Genomic DNA, 23923 nt, shown 5'->3' on the forward strand with positions numbered 1-23923 from the left:
AAGTTTGATTTGTGAGAATTACTAAAATGTGACAAAGTGAGCAAATGACATTGGAAAAATGTCACCAATAGACCTGTTCTACACAGTTGCCACAAACCTTCAATTTGTAAGAAATGTAGTCTGTGAAGCACAATAAAGCAAAATGCAGTGAAACAAGGTATGCCTTTAGTTTCCAGAAGAGTCTAACGCTAATGGTTAGACGACTCCACTTTGAGAACCATTGCCCCAAGAATCCTTCTGTTCTGAGTGTGTGTGAAATCCTTTTATCCTACCTCCCAGTCTCTTCATAATACAAGGAAGCAGTATAGTAGAAAGTGATTCTTATAAAACTCCAGATTGGGGTCTAGTTCCTGTTTTATTATTAATTAATTTGCCATGTGGAAAAGTCATTTCCCCTCTCTGGACCAAATTCCTCTTGATTAAAATGAGTCAGTTGGATTAAGTGACTGCTAAAAAGTTTCTACACCAGGTGCAAATTAGAGTAGACTAAAAAAAAATAATCGTTTGTGGGGTATAACCTGAAGGCAAAATTTATTATTTTGTGAAAAGATTGAATATTACTTCCCAGTAAATTTGTATGTGAGAAGGTAAAACAAATGGGTCTAGAGTACCACTACTAATTTTATACTTCATATTTGGGATCAAATAACTTCTTTAAAGGGCAAGATAGGTGTTGTTGCACACTGTAAGATCTGTCTCACATACTCAACTTTACTGTTGAGAATCAGGTGACCAGCTGAATTTGGACTGTGGGCATCAGCTTGCCAAACCTGTTTTATGTTATTATTCAATTTATATGTTATTCAATTTATATAAGTAATCCTACCTAAGTCTACTTCCTTAAGAAATTTGAAACTATGGGGAAAAAAGGAATAGTGATATTATGCTATAAGGAGTAAAGTTTCAATGTATTGACTATTCAGTAATAGAATGTGTAATTTACAGTATAAAGTATAATTTTTATGATACAGTAAGACTATGCCAGGAAAGTATATGTCCCTGGTGTTTAAAATTCAGTAGCAATTTAAATATTACGATACTTACTGCTTATAGCTGAAATTTCATTATAAAATTGCATAAAAGCATTTAGGTTCTATGACAAAAGGGTGTGAAAATACATCTTTGTCATTTAAGTTGGCATTGTCCTGACCACCCAAGCTAGGATAGAGGTCAAGCTCTAGGAATAAACCCACAAATCTATGGCAAGTAGTATTACTCGCCATTAGTGGGCTCCATTCTCTTGGCAAATTTCAATTCCAGTGTGGTTGTGCTCTGTGAGCTGATGTTTTATAATGACATTCTCATTGAATTAAATAAGGCCACCTGTGACATGTTTATTATTGAAAATTATTTTCTTGACAGTTAATAAAGATCAGAGCAGAAATAGAAACAGAAAAACAACAGAAAATATAAACCAAATTAAGAGTCAGTTCATTGCAAGGGAAAAAGGAGAAAGGACTCCAATCAACAAAAGTATAAATGGAAAAGGAAACATTACAACTGATACCACAGAAATTCAAAGGATCATAAGAGGCTACTTTGAACACCTTTACTTCAGCAAACTGGAAAACTTAGAAGAAATGGAAAGATTTTTAAAAACATAACTTACTAACACTGATTCAAGACTGATTAAACAGATTACTAGTAAGGAGACTGAATCAGTAATGAAAAAAATCTCACAACAAAGAAGGCTTCACTGGTGAACTTTTGAGGAGGAGATCAAGGTGCGGAAGGATGAGGATCTGACCTCCCCCGATTAACACATCCAAAATACATATGTACATGGAGCAATTCTCACTGAAAACAAACGAGACTGGCAGAAAGACTTTTCTACAACCAAGGCTGTAAAAGAGCCACATGGAATCCGGAAGGGAAGAGAAGCCATCAGGACAGGACCTGTGCCCCTAAGAGGGGACAGAGAAGAGGAGGGAGCTACCATGGGTTCAGAGAGCATCCCTGGTGAGTAAGGGGTTTGAACCACATATGGGGCAGCCTGCCCTGGGGTCTAAAACTGGGAAGACAAGTCCCCTTAGCTGGTTTGAACACCAGTGGGACTTAGAACCCAAAATTCAACTCATGAAGATTACTCCCAGGAAGGAAGGAAGCAGATTGAAACTTCATGGGGCTCTGGCCAGCTTCCCACTACTGCCTCAACACACTGAGCACCCAAGCAGGCCCCTATAGCCCTGGATAAGCTCCCCACTATGGCAAAGGCTGTTGTTGCCAAGGAGGGTGGGCACTTGGCTCGAACTTAGCACTTCATCTGCATGGAGCAAGTGTGGCCATTGCTGGTGCTTTTGGAAGCTGTGGATTGGGAGCTGTGTGAAATTCTGACTGGGGCGCCTGGACCATCACAGCACATACCTTGGGCTGCACCAGATACCTGCTCCAGCCCTTCTTTCTCCACACTGTTCCCCTCTGGGGCCAAGGTGCTATTGCTGGGAGAGGGGAGGGCACACACTTGGAACAGACTCACCTCAGACCTGACTCTCAAGGCTTCTGCTACAGCACCTTGGGACCCAACCTCGTCCCTGTAAGAGGGTGACAACCACTGAGCATGGGAGAAGCTCCAGCTCACACCTAGCTCTGGCTCTAGACATTCCAATTCCTGCCCCATCTCCCACCAAGGTGATAGCTGCCAACACACCCTGGGGGAAGATGTGACCTGTATTCACCTCAGATCCAGCTTTCCCACCAAAGCCACTTCACAAATGCAGACTTAATAGGAATGCTCCAATAGAAGGACACTTTCAAGACTGGGATAGGTAACTGTTTCACCTACCTTCAATAGAGACAGAAGGTTAAGCAAAATGAGAAGACAAAATGAGAAAGAACAAGAAAAAATAAATAATGTGAAAAACATTATTGTAAAAAACAAATAATTTACCAGTTAAAGATTTCAAAGAATCAGTAGTAAGAATGCTAACTGAACTTTGAAAAAAATAAATGAACACAGTGAAAATTTTAACAAGGAACTAGAAAATATAAAAAAGAACCCATCAGAGTTGAAGAATAACTGAAATAAAAGCACACTAGAAGGAATTACCAGCAGACTAGGCAATAGAGAACTCACAAGTTATCTGGAAGATAGAATAATGGAAATCTCCCCATTAGAAGAGCAAAAAGAAAAACACATTTTAAAATATGAGGACATTTTAAGGGACCCTCAGAGACAACATTAAGCCTGCTAACATTTGCATTATAAGGGTCTCAGAAAGAGGAGAGAGAAATGGGTCAGAAATGTATCTGATGAACTTATGGCTGAAAACTTCCCAATCCTGAAGAAGGAAACGGATACCCAGGTACAGGAAGCACAGAGAGTCCTAAACAATATGAACTCAAAGAGACAAATCCGAATTAAAATTGCAAATTTTAAAGATAAAGAGAAAATTCTGAAGGCCATTAGCTGATTTTTCTGTAGAAACTTTGTAGGCCAGAAGGGAGTGGCATGATATACTTAGAGTGCTGAAAGAGAAAGCCTTGCAACTTAGGATACTCTACCATGTGATCTACATGCTAAGCCAAAAACCTGGTCTCAACAAATGTAACAGGATAGAAATTACATCAAGCATTTTTTCTGACCACAATGGTATAAAACTGGAAATCAATTATAGGAAGAAAAAAATGGGAAAAACACAAACATATGGAGACTAATAAACATGCTACTAAAAAAGAAAAAGGGTCAATGAAGAACCCAAAGGGGAGATCAGAAAATACCTGGAGACAAATGGAAACACAACTTTTCAAAATCTATGAAATCCAACAAAAGGAGTTCTAAGAGGGAAGTTTATAGCAATACAGGCCTACCTCAAGAAATAAGTCTCAAACAACCTAACGTACCACCTAAAGGAATTAGAAGAACACATAAATCCCAAAGTCAGCAGAAAAGATGAAATAATATCAGAGAGGAAATAGAGACCAGAAGAAAATAGAAAAGATTAAACAAACAGCTGGATTTTTAAAAGATAAAATTGAAAATTCTTTAGCCAGACTCATCAAGAAAAACGATAGGACCCAAGTAAACAAAATAAGAAATGAATGAGGAGAAATTAACAACGAATATTACAGAGATACAAAAAAATCATAAGCAAATACTATGAGCAGTTATATGCCATCAAATCTGAATACCCAGAAGAAATGGAAAAATTTCTGAAACATACAACCTGCCAAGACTGGATCACAAAGAAATAGGCACTCTGCATAGAATGAGTACTAGTAGTGAAATTCAATTAATAATAATAATAAAAAACCTTCCAGCAAACAGAAGTCCAGGACTGGATGGCTTCACAGGGGAATTCTTCCAGAAATATAAAGAGATAATACCTATCTTTCTCAAACTATTTCAAAACTCGAAGAGGAGGGAACATTCACAAATTCTTTCTACAGGTCAGCGTTACCCTGATACCAAAACCATACAGACACTACAAAAAAAGAAAATTACAGACCAATATCTCTGATAAATATAGATGCAAAAATTCCACAATATATTAGCAAACCAAATTTAACAATATATAAAAAGGATCCACACCATGATCAAGTGGGGTTTATTTCAGGGATGCAACAATGGTCCATTATTTGCAAAATGAATGTGATACACTTCATTAACAAAAGAAATGACAAAAAATCTTTTTATCAAATGATCATCTCAGTAGACACATAAAAAGCATTGGACAAAATTCAACAGCCATTCATGATAAAAGCTCTCATCCATGTTGGTAAACAGGAAACATAGCTTACAAAAATAAGGACCATTTATGACAAACCCACAGTTAACATCATACTCAATGGTGAAGAGTTTAAAGCTTTTCCTCTGAAATCAGAAACAAGATAAGGATGCCCACATTCACCATTTCTATTTAACACAGTAATGGAAGTCCTAGACACAGCAATCAGATAAGGAAATGAAATAAAAGACATTCAAATTGGAAGGGAAGAAGAAGTAAAACTGCCACTATCTGCAGATGAAGTGATACTACATTAAAAAATCCTAAAGTCTCAGCCAAAAAAATTATTTAAGTAAATGAATTCAGTATATGTGCAGGATACAAAATTAACATACAGAAATCTGTTGCTTTGTATACACTAAGAATGAATTAATAGATCAAGAAAGCAATCCTGTTTAAAGTCACATCAAAAAGAATAAACTAAACCAAGTCTAAAAATAAACTTAACCAAGAAGTGAAAGACCAATACTCTGAAAACTATGAGACATTGATAAAGGAATTGAAGATGAAACAGAAAAATGGAAAGATATCTCTTGTTCTTGGATTGAAAGAATTAACAATTTATTGACCAGAGACTTGTCAATAAGTTTTTTAGAGGGTGATACAATTCACATCACCATGCAAAGTTGTTAGAGCTTAAAATTGACCAAGGGTTCATTATACAACTTACGGTTGTCATTATCATTCATATTTTTCTCCATTAGGTTTTTGTTCCAACCTACCTTGTGTATATTATAAACGCCACTTTATTACCATAAAATTTTCAAAAATGACACATCACGAAACTTTGAAGAAGAATTTTTCGGTAAATTTTATGCAGATACTTTCTCTGATTATCTGAGTGACATAAATACTAGTGTCACCGAAGATGACAGTTCTTCAGAATATAGTTCTGATTCAGACAGTGTGCATATTAGACCAACAAAAAGATGAAAAAACCTCAGTGACTGATTCTGATACAGAAAGTGAAAATGAAACTCACGGTTCTGGAGAATGCTCCTTTGCTTCTAGAGTGGATTGAAGACAACATTTCATGAAAATTAGAAGACTTTACAGGTATGTCAGGTGTAACTATTGAATGTAATTACCCACAAAGTGTTAGTGAAATAACAGAATTAATTTTCGGTAACAACTTTTTCCAGTTGGTAGCTTCTCAAACAAACTTGTATCACCAACAGAATGAAAAATCATATAAAAAGTATGATAAGGCTTTAAAATGGACTGATGTAACCAATAGTGACATGAAGAGGTTTCTTAGATTAATAAGTTTGATGGGACAGATAAGAAAATCACACTGGAAAGAATATTGGTCTACTGATCCTTACTGAAACACCTATCTTACCAAAGATTATGATGAGAAGAAGGTTTGAACAAATAATGACATTTCTTCAAAGATTATGATGAGAAGAAGGTTTGAACAAATAATGACATTTCTTCACTTTAATGATAACTCAGAAACTCTACTTCCTGCAGACAAGATTTCAAAAGTTAAACCTCTTTTGGATTATTTTCTACCAAAATTTCAGTTGATCTATATACCCAAACAAGAGCCATCACTTGAGGAGGCAATGCTAAAGTGGAGAGGACAACTCAGATTCAAAACCTGTAATCCCGGAAGACTTACAAAATATGGAATTTTGGTCAGGATGGTTAGTGAAAGTGAAACTGGATACATATGCAACCTTGAAATTCATACAGGTGAAGGAAAGAAACAGTATTATCAGTCCTACAACCTTATCTGGGTTCATGGCACCATATTTACCAAGACAATTATTACAACAGTGTGTTCACATCTGAAATATTGTTGAAAAACAAAACCAGAGTTTGTGGGACTATAAGAGAGAATCAGGGTCTACCAAACCAATTAAAGGAGAAATCTGAAAATGTACAGTGAGGAGAAATGACATTCTTACAGATGGGAGAAGATCTTCTTATATGGAAAGACAAGAGGCTAGTCTGCATAGTGACAACTATTCATGACACCTCCACAACATCTACAGGAAAGGAAGACAGGAGGACTGGCTATCACATAACTAAGTCCACTTGTATATTAGAGTATAATAAATACATGAAAGGAGTTGATTGATCCGATCAATATCTGGCAAACTTCAATATCCTCCAGAAAACTCAAAAATGGTAATATAAAGTGGGTTTCTGAATAATTGCAGCTTATTCAATGCATTTAAAATTTATTGTAGCCTTAATGCACAGAATAAAATGACTTACAAACAATTTTTGTTAGCAGTACCTAGAGTATGGGTAACAGACCATTCTGGTGAATGTAGTGGTAGCCCTGCACCTGGTCCTTCTTGTGGAGTTTATAAAAGAGCCCCCCACAAAGATCCACCTTGTCAACGATCAGGTAAAATAAAAGAACATATTCTAGAGGAAATAATATACACAGGACTAAAAAAAAAAAAAAATGCTACCAGAAAGTGTAGACTCTGCTTTATCCAGGGGAAAGCGCAGTGAAACATGGTATATTTGCAATAGATGCTCTGTTCCCCTGCAGAGAGGTACCTGCTATATACTGCCTATAGCACTCTAACAAAATATTAGCATGGTTTAGTAAGACGTGTACAAAGTTTCAAATAAATACAGTAAGTGCAAAAAAAAGTTTTTGGTATTTGCTCAAATGTTGTTTGATTTTGAGGTGTTTCAATATTCACTTATATCACAAACTGCCAGCCACAGGTGTTAGTTTCTGCAAAAACCTCCCAGGCAGTAATGTGTTAATACTGTTAAGATGTCCATATTACTCAAAGCAGTCTACAGCTTTAATGCAATCTCTATAAAAATACTCCATGACATATAATCCTAACATTGATTTGGAACCACAAAATACCCTGAATAGTCAAGGCACTCTTGAGAAAAAAGAACAGAACTTTGAGAAAACAGAACAGAATTGGAGGTATCGTGCTCCCTGGCTATAGACTATACTGTGAAGCTACGGTATTCAAAGGAGTATAGTACTGGCACAAAAACAGACATCTAGATCAATGGACCAGAATAGAGAGCCCAGAAATAAATTCACACACTTATGATCAATTAACCTACAACAAAAGAGGGAAGAATATACAATAGAGAGAAAACAGTCTCTTCAAGAAGTGGTGCTGAGAAGACTGGACAGCTACATGAAAATAATGAACATTTCTTTACACCATATAGAAAAATTAAAAAATAGATTAAAGATCTAAATGTAAGACCTGAAACCACATAACTCCTAGAGGAAAACATAGGCAGAAAACTCTTTGACATAAAGTGTAGCAATATTTTTTTGCATCCCTCAACTCAGGAAAAGGAAACAAAAGCAAAAAAAACCAAACAACAACAAAAAACCCCAAGAAACAAATGGTACCTAATTAAACTTAAAATCTTTTGTACAGCAAAGAAAACCATCAACAAAAAGAAAAGACTGTCTACAGAATGGGAGGTATACTTGCAAATTATATACCTGATGATGGGTTAATATCCAAAATATATAAACTGCTCATACAACTTAATATCAGAAAAACAAACAACCTAACTAAAAAACATCAGAGGACCTGAATAGACATGTTTTCAAAGAAGATGTACAGATGGTCAACAGGCACATGAAAAGATACTCAATGTCTCTAATCAGAGAAGTGCAAATCAAAACCACAAGGAGATATTACCTCACACCTGTCAGAATGGCTATCATCAAATAGACCACAAATAACATGTTTGTGAGGATGTGGAGGAAAGGGAAAACCTAGTTCTGTTGGTGGGAATGTAAATTGGTGCAGCCACTGTGGAAAACTGTGTGGAGGGGCCTGAAAAAAACTAAAAATATAACTACCATATGACCAGCAATTCCACTCCTGGGTATATATCTAAAGAAAATGAAAACACTAATTTGAAAAGATACATGCACCGCAATGTATCAACATGGATGGACCTAGAGGGCATTATGCTTAGTGCAATAAGTCAGAGAAAGATGGTATGTTATAACACATGTGGAATCTAAAAAATAAAGCAAATGAATGAATATAACAACAACAAAAAGACTCAGATATAGACAACAAACCAGTGGTTACCAGTAGGAAGAGGGGAGGGGCAAGATGATGGGAAGGGCAAGATAGAGGTAAGGGATTAAGAGTTAAAAGCTACTATTTGTAAAATAAATAAGATACAAGGATATATTGTACAACAAAGGGAATATAGCCAGTATTTTATAATGTCTTTCATGGAGTATAATCTATAAAAATATTGAAGAGTATAATCTGTAAAAATATTGAATCTATTGTACACCTGAGATTAATAAAATGTAAATCAACTGTGATTCAATTAAAATAAAGAATGAAGGAAGGAATGAAATAAGGAAAGAATAATTAACACCCATCCTTCTCAAACTCTTCCCCAAAAAAACTGAAGAAGAGGGAACATTCCCTAAATCTTTTTACAAGGCCAGCATTTTCCTTTTAACAAAACCAGGACAGGACCCTAGTAGAAAGAAAACTATAGGCCAATATCCCTGATGTGTATATATGCAAAAATTCTCAAAATACTAGCAAACCAAATTTGGCAGCACATTAAAGGAATCATTCACCATAACCACGTGGGATTATCCCTTGGATACCAGGATCGTTCAACATAGGCAAATCAATCAATGTGATACATCATGTTAAAATAATTAAAGACCCATATGAACATCTCAATAGAAGCAGAAAAACATCTGACAAAATTCAACATCTCTTCTTCATAATAAAAACTCTTAGCAAATTAGGCATGGAAGGAACATAATAAAGGCCATATATGACATAAGCCTCCAGCTAACATCATACTCGATATTAAAATGTTGCAAGCTTTTCCTCTAAGATCAGCAACAAGACAAGGGTGCTCACTCTCACCCTTCCTATCAACATGGTGCTAGAAGTCCTAGCTAGAGAAGTCAGGGTAAAAAAGCAATAATAGGTATCAGACTGGAAAGGGAGAAGTACAATTGTCTCTATTTGCAGATGACATGATTTTGTATAGAGAAAATCCTAAGACTCAACCAAAATCTATGAGATCTAATAAAAAAATTCAGTAAATTTGCAAGATACAAAACTAACATACAAAAATCAGTCATGTTTCTATATACTAACAATGAATTTTCTGAAAAAGAAAGAAATTGATCCCATTTACAATAGCATCAAAAACAATAAAATACTTAGGAATAAATTTACCTAAGGAGGTGAAAGATCTCTACTCTGAAATCTATAAGACACTGATGAAAGAAATTAAAGAAGATAATAATAAATGGAAACATATCCCATATTCATGAAATGGAAGAATTAATATTTTTAAAATGTCAATACTACCAAAAGACATCTGTAGATTTAATGCAATCCCTATCAAGATTTCAATGGCAGTTTTTACAGAAGTGGAAAAAATACTCCTAAAATTTATATGGAACCTCAGAAGATCCAAATAACAAAGAAATACTGAGAAAGAAGAGCAAAGCAGTTGGCATCACACTTTCATTTCAAGCTATACTATTAAGCTATCATCATCAAAAGAGTATTACACAAGCATAAAAACAGACAAATGAACCACTGGAACAGGATCAAGAGCTCAGAAATAAAACCAAGCACATATGGTCAACTAATACTTGACAATGGAGCCAAGAATACTCAATGGAGGAGAAAAAACATCTCTTCAATAAATGCTACAGGGATAATTGAATATTCATATATAAAAATAAAACTGCACCACTATTTTACACCATTCACAAAAATTCAAAATGGATTAAGATTTAAATGTAAGAACTTAAACCATGAAACACTTAGAAGAAAAAATAGGAATAAAGCTCCTTGTCATGGTAATGATTTTTTTATATGACACCTAAAGCACAAGCAACAAAATTTTTAAAATAAACAGTTTGGACTACATCAAGCTAAAAACTTCTGGACAGCTTAAGAAACCATCCTCAAAATGAAAATCCAACCTATGGAATGGGGAAAAAAATGCAAACCATCTATCTGACAAGAGGTTAAGATATATAAAGAACTCATACAACTCAATAGCATAAAAACAAGTAACACAACTAAATATGCATTAAGGACCTGCATAGACATTTCTCAGAAGAAGATATGAAAAGCCAACAGGTACATCAAAAGATGCTCAGCATCACTAGTCATTAAGAAAATGCACATTAAAACCACAAAGAGGTATCACCTCATGCCTGTTCAAATGGCCATCATCAAACAGACGAGATAACAAATACTGGCTTGAATGTGGAGGAAAGGGAACCCTTGTGCACCGTTAGTGGGATTGAAAATTCGTATGACCACTGTGGAAAACAGTATGGAGGATCCTAAAAAAATCTTAATAAAATTACCCTATGATCCAGCAGTTTTACTACTGGGAATATTTCCAAAGGAAATGAAAACACTAACCCAAAATGATATTTGCACCCACATGTTCATAGCAGCATTATTTACAATAGCTAAGACACAGAAACAACCTAAGTGTTCATACATGGATGAGTGGATGAAGAAGTCGTGGTATATATTTACAGCACAATATTATTCAGCCAGAAAAAAATGAGGAAATCCTACCATTTGCAACAACATGGATGGACCTTAATGGCATTATGGTAAGTAAAATAAATCAGAGAAAGACAACTACTGTATGATTTCAGTTACAGGTGGGATCAAAAAAGCCCAACAAACACACAAACAAGCAAAAACAGAGAATAAGAGATAAGACTGGTAGAAGTAGAGGGTGGGTGGGGGATTGAAAGAAGGTGGTCAAAAGGTACAAACTTCTGTAAGACAAGTGCGTGCTAGGGATGTAATGTACAGCATGACAACTAGAGCTAACGCTGCTGTCTAATATATAGGCAAGTTATTAAGAGAGTAAATCCTAATACTTAACATCAAAGGAGAACTTTTTCACCTCTTTTTGTTTTTACTTTTTTTTTCTTATCTATATAAGGAAATGGATGTTAGCTGAAGCAATTATGGTAATCCTTTCACAATATATGCAAGTCAAACACCACTCTGCTGCAACTCCTTAAACTTATACAATGATGTATGACAATTATTTCCCAGTAAAAGTGGAAAATAATTTTCTTGACAGTTAACCTGTAATTCAAAAGCCAGTGTGAACATAGCTATTGTTCTGAAGCCTGTTAAAGTCTAAGAGGGCCCTATTTGGCATTCTCACATAATTGATGAGATGTGAAATTACTTTGAACTAACACTGGAGGCTATTCACTCATTCTTATTCATTCTTTTGAACAGCACACACAGAGAAACTTGACATTCTGATTGGGTGTCATTGCCTGTTGAACAGTACCTGCTTCCAGAAGAATCTATCCCTGTGTTTTATGTTGTTCACGAATAGCCATGTGGGTTCCTAAGACCTGGTCCTTCTATACTTGGGGAGAGTAATATTGTGGTCAGCTGAGCTGACCAAATGTTTTCATGTCATAGCTATCATTTTTCTTAGCTTCTGTTAAATCCATAGGGGAGTCATTTGGGGTATGGTTATTTAAACCAAATATATTAGTGAGTTAAAATCATGGTATATGAGCTATAAGCTGAAGGTCTATTGTTGAAAAATTCCTAGGACCTGGACACTCCTTTGTCCAGACTAGCTGAATTCCCTGACACAGTTCATCTGCTTAACTAGAGTCTCTTGCTTGCTCTCTCTATAAATATGTGCAAACATACATGTGTTTGTATACATATATGTATATATGCATATGTATGTATGTGTATGCATGTATATACATATAATCTTTCATCCCCTAATATTTTGAACACTGATTTCTTGTCATTTCTCCTAGTAATAGAGCTGATGCACACCATTTGAGGTAAAGCATTTTTTAACCTGTTACTTCATTACATATGTAGCCAGCATGTCTCCATAAAGAATGTAAAGCATTTAAAGATTTCCACTTTAGCTGGCAGTAAACATATCTCAGCAAGCCCTGTCCTATTCAACATTGTTGTCCATGAAGTAGATGAAGACCCTAAGGGCAGGCCCATCAAGCTTGCAGATGTCACTAAACTGAAGGAGGACAAACTAAGATGAATGACAGACACAGCATTTAGAAAACATTGTGACAGGCGAGGGAAATGAAATGGATCTAACAAGATGAAATACAATATGGATAAACACCAAGTTTTACACTTCCAAACAACTAACCACACAAGACACAATAGGGCTTAATGAGGTTTTAGTCTTCATTAACCTCACAGAGGTCAACACTATGACATAACCAAAGTAAGTAAGGAAGTAAATATTGAAATCAGGCTGCATTTATAAAAGTACAGTACTTAAAACAAGGTGACCATGAGTCTCACTTCATTTTGTGTTGGTCAGACCATTACTGAGGAATTATATTCAGCTGTCTAATTCAGCTACCTCATTTGAGAAATGGAGATAAAATTTTCTATTCCACTGAATAATCAGTATTAAATGTGACAATGCATATAAAAGAGTTGGCACAATGTGACATGAAATAAATGTTAAATTGATGGTAGATGATGACAACAATTATTGGAAATACTCAAAAGTGTCGAAGAAGGTGGCAGTAAATGAAGGGATGGAAAAAGGTATTCCATGCAAATGGAAATCAAAAGAAAGCTGGAGTAGCAATACTCATATCAGACAAAATAGACTATAAAATAAGGACTGTTACAAGAGACAAAGAAGGATACTACATAATGACCAAGGGATCAATCCAAGAAGAAGATAAAACAATTGTGAATATATGTGCACCCAACATAAGAGCACCTCAATATATATAAGGCAAATGTTTACAGACATAAATGGATAATTGACAGTAACAATAATAGTGAGGGACTTTAACATCCCACTTGCATCAATGGACAGGTCATCCAGACAGAAAATCAATAAGGGAACACAGGCCTTAAATGACACATTAGAACAGGTGGACTTAATTTACAGAACATTCCATCTGAAAGCAGCAGGATACAATTTCCTCTCAAGTGCACATGGAATGTTCTCCAGGATAGATCATATCTTGGGCCACAAATTAAGCCTCGGTAAAATTTAAGAAATTTGACATTATATCAAGCATCTTTTCTGACCACGATGCTATGAGATTAGAAATCAAATACAGGAAAAATACTGTAAAAAGCACAAACACACGGAGGCTAAAAAGTACGTTACGAAGCAACCAATGGATCACTGAAGAAATCAAAGAGGAAATCAAAAAATACCTAGAGAAAAATGACAATGAAAACACGACGATCCAAAACCTATAGGATGCAGCAAAAACAGATCTAAGAGGGAAGTTTATAGCAACACCATCTTACCTCAGGAAACAAGAAAAATCTCAAACAACCTAACCTTACACCTAAAGCAAGTACAGAAAGAAGAACAAACGAGAGTGAAAGTTAGTAGAAGCAAAGAAATCATAAGATCAGAGCAGAAATTAATGAAATAGAGGTGAAGAAAACATTGGAAAAGATCAATGAAACTAAAAGCTGGCTCTTGGAAAAGATAAAATTGATAAACCTTTAGCAAGACTCATAAAGAAAAAGAGGGAAAGGGCTCAAATCAATAGAATTAGAAATGAAAAAGGAGAAGTTAAAACTGACATCACAGAAATACAAATGATCATAAGAGATTCCACAAGCAACTATATGCCAATAAATGGACAACCTGGAAGAAATGGACAAATTCTTAGAAAGGTACAATCTCCCAAGTGTGAAGCGGGAAGAGATAGAAAATATGAACAGACCAACCACAAGCACTGAACTTGAAACTGTGATTAAAGAATTCCCAACAAACAAAAGTCCAGGACCAGATGTATTCACAGACAAATTCTATCAAACATTTAGGCAAGAATTAACACCTGTCCTTCTGAAACTCTACCATAAATTTGCAGAGGAAGGAATACCCCCAAGCTCATTCTATGAGGCCACTATCACTCTGATACCAAAACCAGACAAAGATACCACAAAAAGGAAAATTACAGGTCAATATCACTGATGAACATAAATGCAAAAATACTCAACAAAGTACTAGCCAGCCGAATCCAGCAATACATTAAAAGGGTCATACACTATGATCAAGTGGTATTTGTCCCAGGGATGCAAGGATTCGTCAATATCTACAAATCAATCAGTATGATACACCACATCAACAAACTGAAGAAAAAAACCATATGATCATCTCAATAGATGCAGAAAACGCTTTTGACAAAATTTTATACTATTTATGATAAAAAAAAAAAACATCTCCCCAGAAAGTGGTCATAGAGGGAACTTTCCTCAACATAATAAAGGCCATATATGACAAACCCACAGCTGACATCATTCTCAATGGTGAAAAGCAGAAAGCATTTCCTCTAATATCAGGAACAAGAAAAGGATGTCCACTCTCACCACTTTTATTCAATATAGTTTTGGAAGTCCTAGCCATGCAATTAGAGATGAAAAAGAAAGAGAAAAATCCATAATGGAAAAGATGTAAAACTGTCATTGTTTGCAGATGACATCATACTATACATAGAAAATTCTAAAGACACTACCATAAACTACTAGAGCTCATCAATGAATTTGGTAAAGTTGCAGAATAGAAAATTAATACACAGAAATCTCTTGTATTTCTATACACTAACAACAGAAATTCAGAAAGACAAATTAAAGAAACGATTCCATTTACCACTGCATCTAAAATTATTAACTACCTAGGAATAAACTGACCTAAGGAGGCAAAAACTTGTACTCTGAAAACTATAAGATGCTGATGAAAGAAATAGAAAGTGATACAAACAGATGAAAAGATATACCATGTTCTTGGATTGGAAGAATCAATATTGTGAAAATGACTATACTACCCAAGGTGATCTAGAGATTCAATGCAATCCCTATAAAGTTACCAATGGCATTTTTCACAGAACTAGAACAAAAACTTTTAAAATTTGTATGAAAACACAAAAAGACCCTGAATAGCCAAAGCAATCATATGAAAAACAGAGCTGGAGGAAATCAGGCTCCCTGACTTCAGACTATACTACAAAGCTACAGTAAACAGTATGGTAGTGGCACAAAAAGAGAAATATAGATTAATGAAACAGTATAGGAAGCCCAGAAATAAACCCATGCACCTATGGTCAGTTAATCTGCAATAAAGAGGGTAAGAATATACAATGGAGAAAAGACAGTCTCTTCAATAAGTGGTGCTGGGAAAACTGGACAGCTACATGTAAAAGAATGAAATTAGAACATTCTCTCATACCTTTCACAAAAATAAACTCAAAATGGATTAAAGACCTAAGTATAAAGCTGGACACTCTAACAATAAAGGGGGTAAGAATATACAATGGAGAAAAGACAGTCTCTTCAATAAGTGGTGCTGGGAAAACTGGACAGCTACATGTAAAAGAATGAAATTAGAACATTCTCTCATACCTTTCACAAAAATAAACTCAAAATGGATTAAAGACCTAAGTATAAAGCTGGACACTCTAAAAGTCTTAGAGGAAAACATAGGCAGAACACTCTGTGACATAAATTGCAACAATATCTTTTAGGATCTACCTCCTAGAGTAATGAAAATAAAAACAAAAATAAACAAATGGAACCTAGTTAAACTTAAAAGCTTTTGCACAGCAAAGGAAACCATAAACAAGACGAAAAGACAACCTACAGAATAGGAGAAATTATTTGCAAACAAGGTGACTGACAAGGGATTTATCTCCAAAATATACAAACAGCTCATGCAGCTCTATGTGAAAAACAAACAAACAAACAACAGCCCAATCAAAAAATGGACAAAAAATCTAAATGGACATTTCTCCAAAGAAGTCATACAGATGGCCAAAAAGCCATGAAAAGATGCTCAACATCACTAATTATCAGAGAAATGCAAATCAAATCCACAATGAGGTATCACCACACACTGGTCAGAATGGCCATCATCAAAAAGTCAACAAACAATAAATGCTAGAGAGTGTGTGGAGAAAGGGGAACCCTCCTACACTATTGGTGGGAATGTAACTTGGTACAACCACCATGGAGAACACTATGAAGGTTCCTTACAAAACTAAAAATGGAACTACCATACGATCCAGCAATCCCACTCCTGGGCATATATCTGAAGAAAACCATACTTCAAAAAGATACATGCACCCCAATATTCATCGCAGCACTATTTACAATAGCCAAGACATGGAAGCAACCTAAATGTCCATCAATGGAGGAATAAAGATGTGGTACATATATACAATGCGATATTACTCAGCCATAAAAAACGAATGAGATAATGCCATTTGCAGCAACACAGATGGACCTAGAGGTTATCATACGAAGTGAAGTGAGACAGAGAAAGATATTATATGATATCACTTATGTATGAAATCTAAAAAATGATTAAATGAACTTATTTACAAAATAGAAATAGACCCACAGACATAGAAAACCAATTTATGGTTACAAAAGGGGAAATGGGGGGATGAAGTAGGAGTTAGGGATTCAAATATAAACATTACTATATATAAAATAGATAACCAACAAGGACCTATTGTATAGCACAGGGAACTATACTCAATATCTTGTAATAACCTATAATGGAAGAAAATGTGAAAAAGAAAATATATATCTACATGTATGTATAACAATCACTTAGCTGTACAGCTAAAAATAACACAAGTTTGTAAATCAAGTATATTTCAATAACAATTTTTAAAAATAAAATATTTAAAAATAAAAACAATTAAAAATTTAAAAAAGAAAGTGGCCACAATAACAGTGAGAAGATTCAAAACTATGGGGAGTGGTCAAAAAATTAGAGATGTTTAATCTAGAGATGAGATGATTCAGAGTAGACGTAAGAGCTCTCTTCTTAGAACGAAGAGTAAAAATGTGATAGAAGGGATGGGGAGTTCTATGAATACCAAGGGTGTAAACAAGGATCAATGAAGATGGGCAAGAAAAAGTACAATTTTTAACATTCAGAAAGGTACAGAGTTGCGTAATTAGAATACCTTCCACGGTGGTGAATTCTTCAAGACCGGAGAGCTTTAAGCACAGGCTTGATGACTTTTGAATATGGTTGCTCTAGACTAATCAAGTATAGGTCAGAAAGTTTGGTTATGTGTCCTCTAAGGTGTATTCTGGCCCTGAGATTCTCTGGTTTTGTAAATATTCAGCAAAGCAGTTATAACCATAAAAGGTGGCCACATGTCTCACCTTAAATTTTTAGCTCTTCATTGTCTGAGATGAGAAGTTACCATGAGCAACAGACATATAAATGAGAAACACTGCAAAACGTTCTGTCTTAACGTTTGAGTGCTGTTGACCTTCAATCCCTTCTGAGTGTTCAGGGCCATTATTCCAGAAATTGTACTCTGCCTATAATTTAGGGAGCTGCCTCAAGGTGGGAAGTGACACCTTATTGTAGCTCCTTATAATAAACAACCTAAAAGCTATCTTGTAGAAGAAAAATTATTTCGAAACCAGAATATCTGGTGGTGGTGCTTAGAGAATTGCTACCTCTGTGTTACTAGATAAGTCTTTTAGCCTCTCCGGGCCTCAGTTAATTCTTCTGTAAAAAGGGTATAGTCAGACTTCCTCCCAGAGTTGAGCCAGAAATAAAATTAGATGAATGCATTTGAATGTATTAGGTTGTTCATTGTGAACTGGGAAAAGTACAGCAGCATGATTTTCCACTCAAATGAGTGCTTGACTGTTTATGCATTTTTAGCTGCTTAGTTATAATGTTACTTAGAAATATGATTTTTAAGAAACATTTAGAAGAAAAGTTTGAAAGAACATATTGACTTCCCTCTGCAACTTAGAAATGTCTCCATGTTTACTTGGGCTGCCCTGCAAGCAAGGTCAGGGAAAGGCAGGGTGTGTATATGTGAGTATACATGTGTGCATCTGTTTCGAGCAAAATGGGAGGTGGCCAGGGGAGCACTCTGACTAGAAATCTTTCCTATGTGCTCTGTAAAGTGTTTATAAGATTTGGTTTCCATAGTGCAGCTTACTGTTCCCCTAATGATGAAACCTCCTTAATCTCATTTCTAAACAGGATGGGAAGATATTCTGCCGGCGGACAGCTTGTGATTGCCAGAATCCAAGCGTTGACCTTTTCTGTTGCCCAGAGTGTGACACCAGGGTCACAAGTCAATGTTTAGATCAAAATGGACACAAGCTCTATCGCAGTGGAGACAACTGGACTCACAGTTGCCAGCAGTGCCGGTGTCTGGTATGTTGGCTTCCCTTAGAGTGTGTTATCCTATATATCCTGGAGGGGTTTACAAGCTCAGTTGTCTGTGGGATTTAGTTTCCTGTGATTTGTGATCCTGTGCAGAGAGTTGTGGGTCCTGTGGCTAATTACGGGGCATATGTTCTTCCAGAAGACATTAGTATTCTACTATTTAAAACACCATGTAAGACAGAAAGGACATTTATAGCACAGATTTGGTCTAAGTTAGTTTACAATTGATACTTTTTAGCCACTCCAGATCAATAAAATTCCCCACATGATAGAAAGCTTTCAAAGCCTTGATGGGGACTTATAGTTCTTACAGAGTGAAATCTTTCATTTCTTGGGACATTACCATTAAAGGTTTCAGTGTCAGAGATAGCAGAACATAGTAGAAGTATCAGGGATTGATATTGATTCTAGGTCATAGAGACAGTCCTGGTTCTCCCACATGCAAGATGTGTGTAATTAACTTGGGCAAGTCCGAACATTTTCCTTGATCATTCTTTCCTTCAGTGTACACAAGTGGATGGGCACCTATTTTGCAGGGCTGTTGTGAAGATCAGTTATGTGAAACGCAAGTGTAGTACTTGACACATAGAAGGTACTTAGTGAACAGTAGTTACTATTGTTCATATTTCCTAGATTGAAAAATTTGTTTTACAGTGCTAAACCTTAATGTAGAAAAATGAAGGTTATTTTGTATCTTAATATGGGGATACTAATGATATAATCAGGTTAGAGAAAGTCCAGAGAAAAACCTTAATTTCTGGACCTGGTTATTCCTGTTTCAAATTATATAACACAAAGATTTCTAATGTTGCAAAGACTGTTAAGACACATTATCATAGTGAATATGATGTTCCATCTCTGAGGTAATTATAGCCAGTGGAGCTAAGTCATAACTAAGTCAACTTGTAATGGAAACTGTTAGCTGTGTTCCATAATGTAACATTTGCTAAAATTAATGATTCAGTCTATGGATACTGTATAAAAACAGGCATTCAGAAAAACTGTGCTGTAAATTTCTATTGGATTTTCTAAAGTTACCTGGCAAATGTGCAGATAATCTTAATAGAAACAAATCCTTCTTAATCACTCCTAATACTGAGGAGTATAACTCAGATATATTCAAATCATAGCCATTCTTACATCTCCCATTCAAGAACAGGCAAACACAACACAACTATAGAATTAGGTTCCACATCAGCCTGGAAAATTACATTTCTCTTTGAAGAAGCCAATCATCAGGCACTCAGAAAAGCTGTTATTAATTTTAGACATGATATTTTCATAGAATTTCAAAAGAGTATCCTCTCTCATCCCCAGACCCTAAGGTTATTATTTCCTGGGAGAACTGAAGCTGCTGAATATAACTTAATAACGACGTGAGAATAAAGTGGGTTATATTTAATAAATATCAATAGTTTGCATGTGCCAGACTCTGGATGATGTAACAATGAGCATGACAGACATGGTCTATCACGAAGCTGACTAAAGGCCATAGTCTTGTGAAGCTGACTGAATAATTAGGCATGCGTTTGCATAAATTATAATGAGTGTCATGATAATGGAAGAGGCTACATAGGTGGTAGTCTCTACTATTTGCAGCTCGGTGGAGCCACAGTGGCCACATCCTGGAATACTTGGAGGCTCTGTCTGAACTGTAACACCTTATACACATCTGTGATGTGTCACTAGCCAGACATTACATTCAAAACCATTATGAAATTGTTCTCCTGATATTGCCCGACCTCAATTTTAAATCCAATATAAGCAACTCAGTGCATGTTGTTATTGAAATAGTACAGTGGTTTAAGTTCCTCTTTGACCTTAAGGAAAACAGATTTCTCTTTACACACTAGCTCAGTACCTTATCATCATCTATTTGTTCATTTGTTTAGCATTTATTGACCAGAACTAAGCTAAGCATCGGGGAGATAAAGGAACAAGCCCAAAACCTGAAAGCTCAAAATGTAATCTGGAATTGTATTGATAATTATAAGTCTCACGATAAAAATAATTATGGGTTGCCATTGGCACGCAGAGATGGGACAGAACTCTTTCCGTGGCTACAGTATAGACAGTCAGCAAAAGCACTCTGGAGGAGGTGATGTCTGTATTTGTTCTTCAAGGAGGAAACACATCATACCCATAATGATGCTAAAGTAGCAACAGTCAGTGAGGACAGTGATGAGAATTTCCCCCTCTGGGACTTTGGCAACAGGATTGTGCATAAGGTCAGTGATGAAGTATTTTGGCTTTCTCTCCACAGGAAGGAGAGGTAGATTGCTGGCCGCTCACTTGCCCCAATTTGAGCTGTGAGTACACAACCATCTTGGAAGGGGAATGTTGTCCCCGCTGTGTCAGTGACCCCTGCCTGGCTGATAACATCGCCTATGACATCAGAAAAACTTGCCTGGACAGCTATGGCCTTTCTAGGCTTAGTGGCTCAGTGTGGACAATGACTGGATCTCCCTGCACAACCTGCAAATGCAAGGTAATTGGGTGTCCTGAGGATAACCAGGCCTTGAACAATGCCAGAGAACACCTGCAGGAGGTCCACTCCTGATGTTTCTGAAGGCACAGGTGCCAAGGGGCATGGTGGAAACACAGGCAGGCGTTTGCTTCTCCCCAGAGGTTAATCTGTCTGAATGGATTGTAGCTGTACTGTGTATTAAGGCAAATTCCAAATGATAACCATGGAATAAAATAGTCCTCTCTTTTGCCTTTTAAAATACAGGATTTAAACAATTGCACTAGGCCCAATTATGGCTGATTTAAGCTATTTTGACCTGCATATTAAAAAGTAAAAAAAAAAAATCTTTTTTCATCCTGGAAATTTTTATAAGCTCTTTCATGAAACTGCCAATGTTAGAAGAAAGGGTTCTATAAATCTATTAAGTTTTTTGCTTTGTTTAATTATCACAGTACCTAATGCAGGGACTTGAAACTCTTGCTGCATGATTTAATTAATTGTGATTATTTGCCTATCTTTTTGGAGGAGTTACCATGAGGCATCCTCATATGTCATTAAAATTAACAACTGACCCCTTCCTACCTTCAAAGCTTATGAAGAGCTATGACTGTAGTCAACTTGAAGCAAGGGTTAGGCAGGGTCAAATTTCTGCCGAAACATCTGCTTAAGATTCCCATGATTAAGCATGTTAAAAATATTAGTGCCTGGGCTTCCCTGGTGGCACAGTGGTTGAGAGTCCTCCTGCCGATACAGGGGACACGGGTTCGTGCCTGTCCAGGAAGATCCCACATGCCGCGGAGCGGCTAGGCCCGTGAGCCAGGGCCGCTGAGCCTGCATGTCCGGAGCCTGTGCTCCGCAACGGGAGAGGCCACAGCAGTGAGAGGCCCGCGTACTGCAAAATAAATAAATATTTTAAAAAATATATATGTATATTAGTCCATTCAATTCTATCAAATTCTGGCTCAGCTTCAGGCATCAGTGGAAGGATCCCAACTTGTCTTTTTACGCTGTTAAATGTGGATTCTTTTCTCCTTCCTGAAAAGTACCATCTTAAAATGCAGCCCCAATACATAAAGGACATCAAGCTTCCTATAGCAAGAGTTATGGTCCCATTGTACCTTCAGCCCCATCAAACACAATGACCAGGAGATGTGGAGACCTATGTTATTTAGTATTATTTTTCTGAGCTTAGGTTTGAGATTCATTTAGGAGGATTATAAAGGTATATTTACATTAATACATGTAATTGATTTTTCATGAATTCCCCAAAATTGATATGTACCATCCCCTTCACAGTCACCATGAGATAGTCTATATTTACCCCTAACATGCCCACCTTTCTGTAAGCCATTTTGGAGTTCTTTTCAGACCCTTTTGGTACTTTTGACTAGTATTATTAATGGCAATTTATCTTTCAGGGGGTTATTTTTGGAAAGAATCTCATTTAGAGTAAGTCCAGTGAATAAGTTGTGTAAACAGACAACTTGGAAATACAGAGGAGTCTCAAACAAACCTGGTCTGAGCTCAGACAGGGGTGTATGAAGTTGCACTGCCAGCAGTAGCCAACAAGAGGGACCCTGAAGGGTCTCATAAATCTTTGGCATTTTTCTAGTAATTTTTTTATAGCATTCATGGAGTTGGTCTCAACATGTAGATGGTCATTTTGAATATAAAGGTGGACACTACATATTGATTTATATTCTATGTCTCATTGGCTAATGCTTGTGTCTTGATGCACAGAATGGAAGTGTCTGCTGTTCTGTGGATTTGGAGTGTCTTCATAATAATTGAAGTATTTAAAATGGACTCATCATCGCGGGAGAAAAATGGATAAAATAACCATCCAACATGATGAAGAACAGGAGTTGGTGTTTTTAGTTTTTTGTTTTTAACCACAGACAATTACCAAAGCTTCCACTGAAGGAAGGTGTTTGGGGGTTTACCTTTTGGACCTACCACATTGCTCATTCTTGCTAACCTAGTCTAGGTGACCTACAGTGCAGTGCATTTAAGTCTATGGTGGTTTAAAAAAAAAAAAGTTTCCCATGTTGTAAATCACGTTTCCCTTATCAGATCATGTGCAGACACATTTAAATGATCTCATGGTAAATGTTGATGTATTTTTTTGTTTATTTTGTGTACTAACATAATAGAGGCTCGGCTCCTTTTGTTTATTTTTTCTGGATTTTTGGATCAAATTCTACAAATAAAGTTGCCTGTTGTGAGTTTTGTCCCATCCACTGAATACTTAGTATTGAGATTCCTGTGAAATGTATTAATATGTGTACGTAGAGCCTAACTGCATCTTACTTATATTTCAAACTGTTGAACACACCTAGATACCCACTCGTTCAGCTTAAGCAAGCTGAAAGCAATTATGATATGTTAAAGAGGGGACCACAAACGTAAATAATTATTTGAAAAAGAACTTTCTCCTCCCTCTTACAAACAAAATGAAACAAAATCTTAAGCCACAAGTTAGAAACAGCAATGCTTGCAGACTTTTCTGGCATTGAAAGAG

General features: G+C 36.1%; 1 protein-coding gene across 3 annotated transcripts in view; it reads left to right on the top strand.

The window, feature by feature from the left end:
* Positions 1-23303, top strand: part of NELL1 (neural EGFL like 1) — an 844123-nt gene extending 820820 nt beyond the window's left edge. For all 3 annotated transcript variants that reach the window (XM_024764657.1, XM_024764658.1, XM_024764659.1), the window contains 3 exons: positions 18747-18923; positions 21199-21423; positions 23143-23303. In XM_024764657.1, the coding sequence (XP_024620425.1) occupies positions 18747-18923; positions 21199-21423; positions 23143-23193 (453 nt within the window). In that variant the 3' untranslated portion in view covers positions 23194-23303. The remainder of the gene's footprint in view (positions 1-18746; positions 18924-21198; positions 21424-23142) is intronic.
* Positions 23304-23923: the final 620 nt, after the last annotated feature.

The sequence above is a fragment of the Neophocaena asiaeorientalis genome, unplaced genomic scaffold (assembly GCF_003031525.2).
Source record: "Neophocaena asiaeorientalis asiaeorientalis breed wild unplaced genomic scaffold, Neophocaena_asiaeorientalis_V1.1 scaffold230, whole genome shotgun sequence".
Lineage (NCBI taxonomy): Eukaryota > Metazoa > Chordata > Mammalia > Artiodactyla > Phocoenidae > Neophocaena > Neophocaena asiaeorientalis.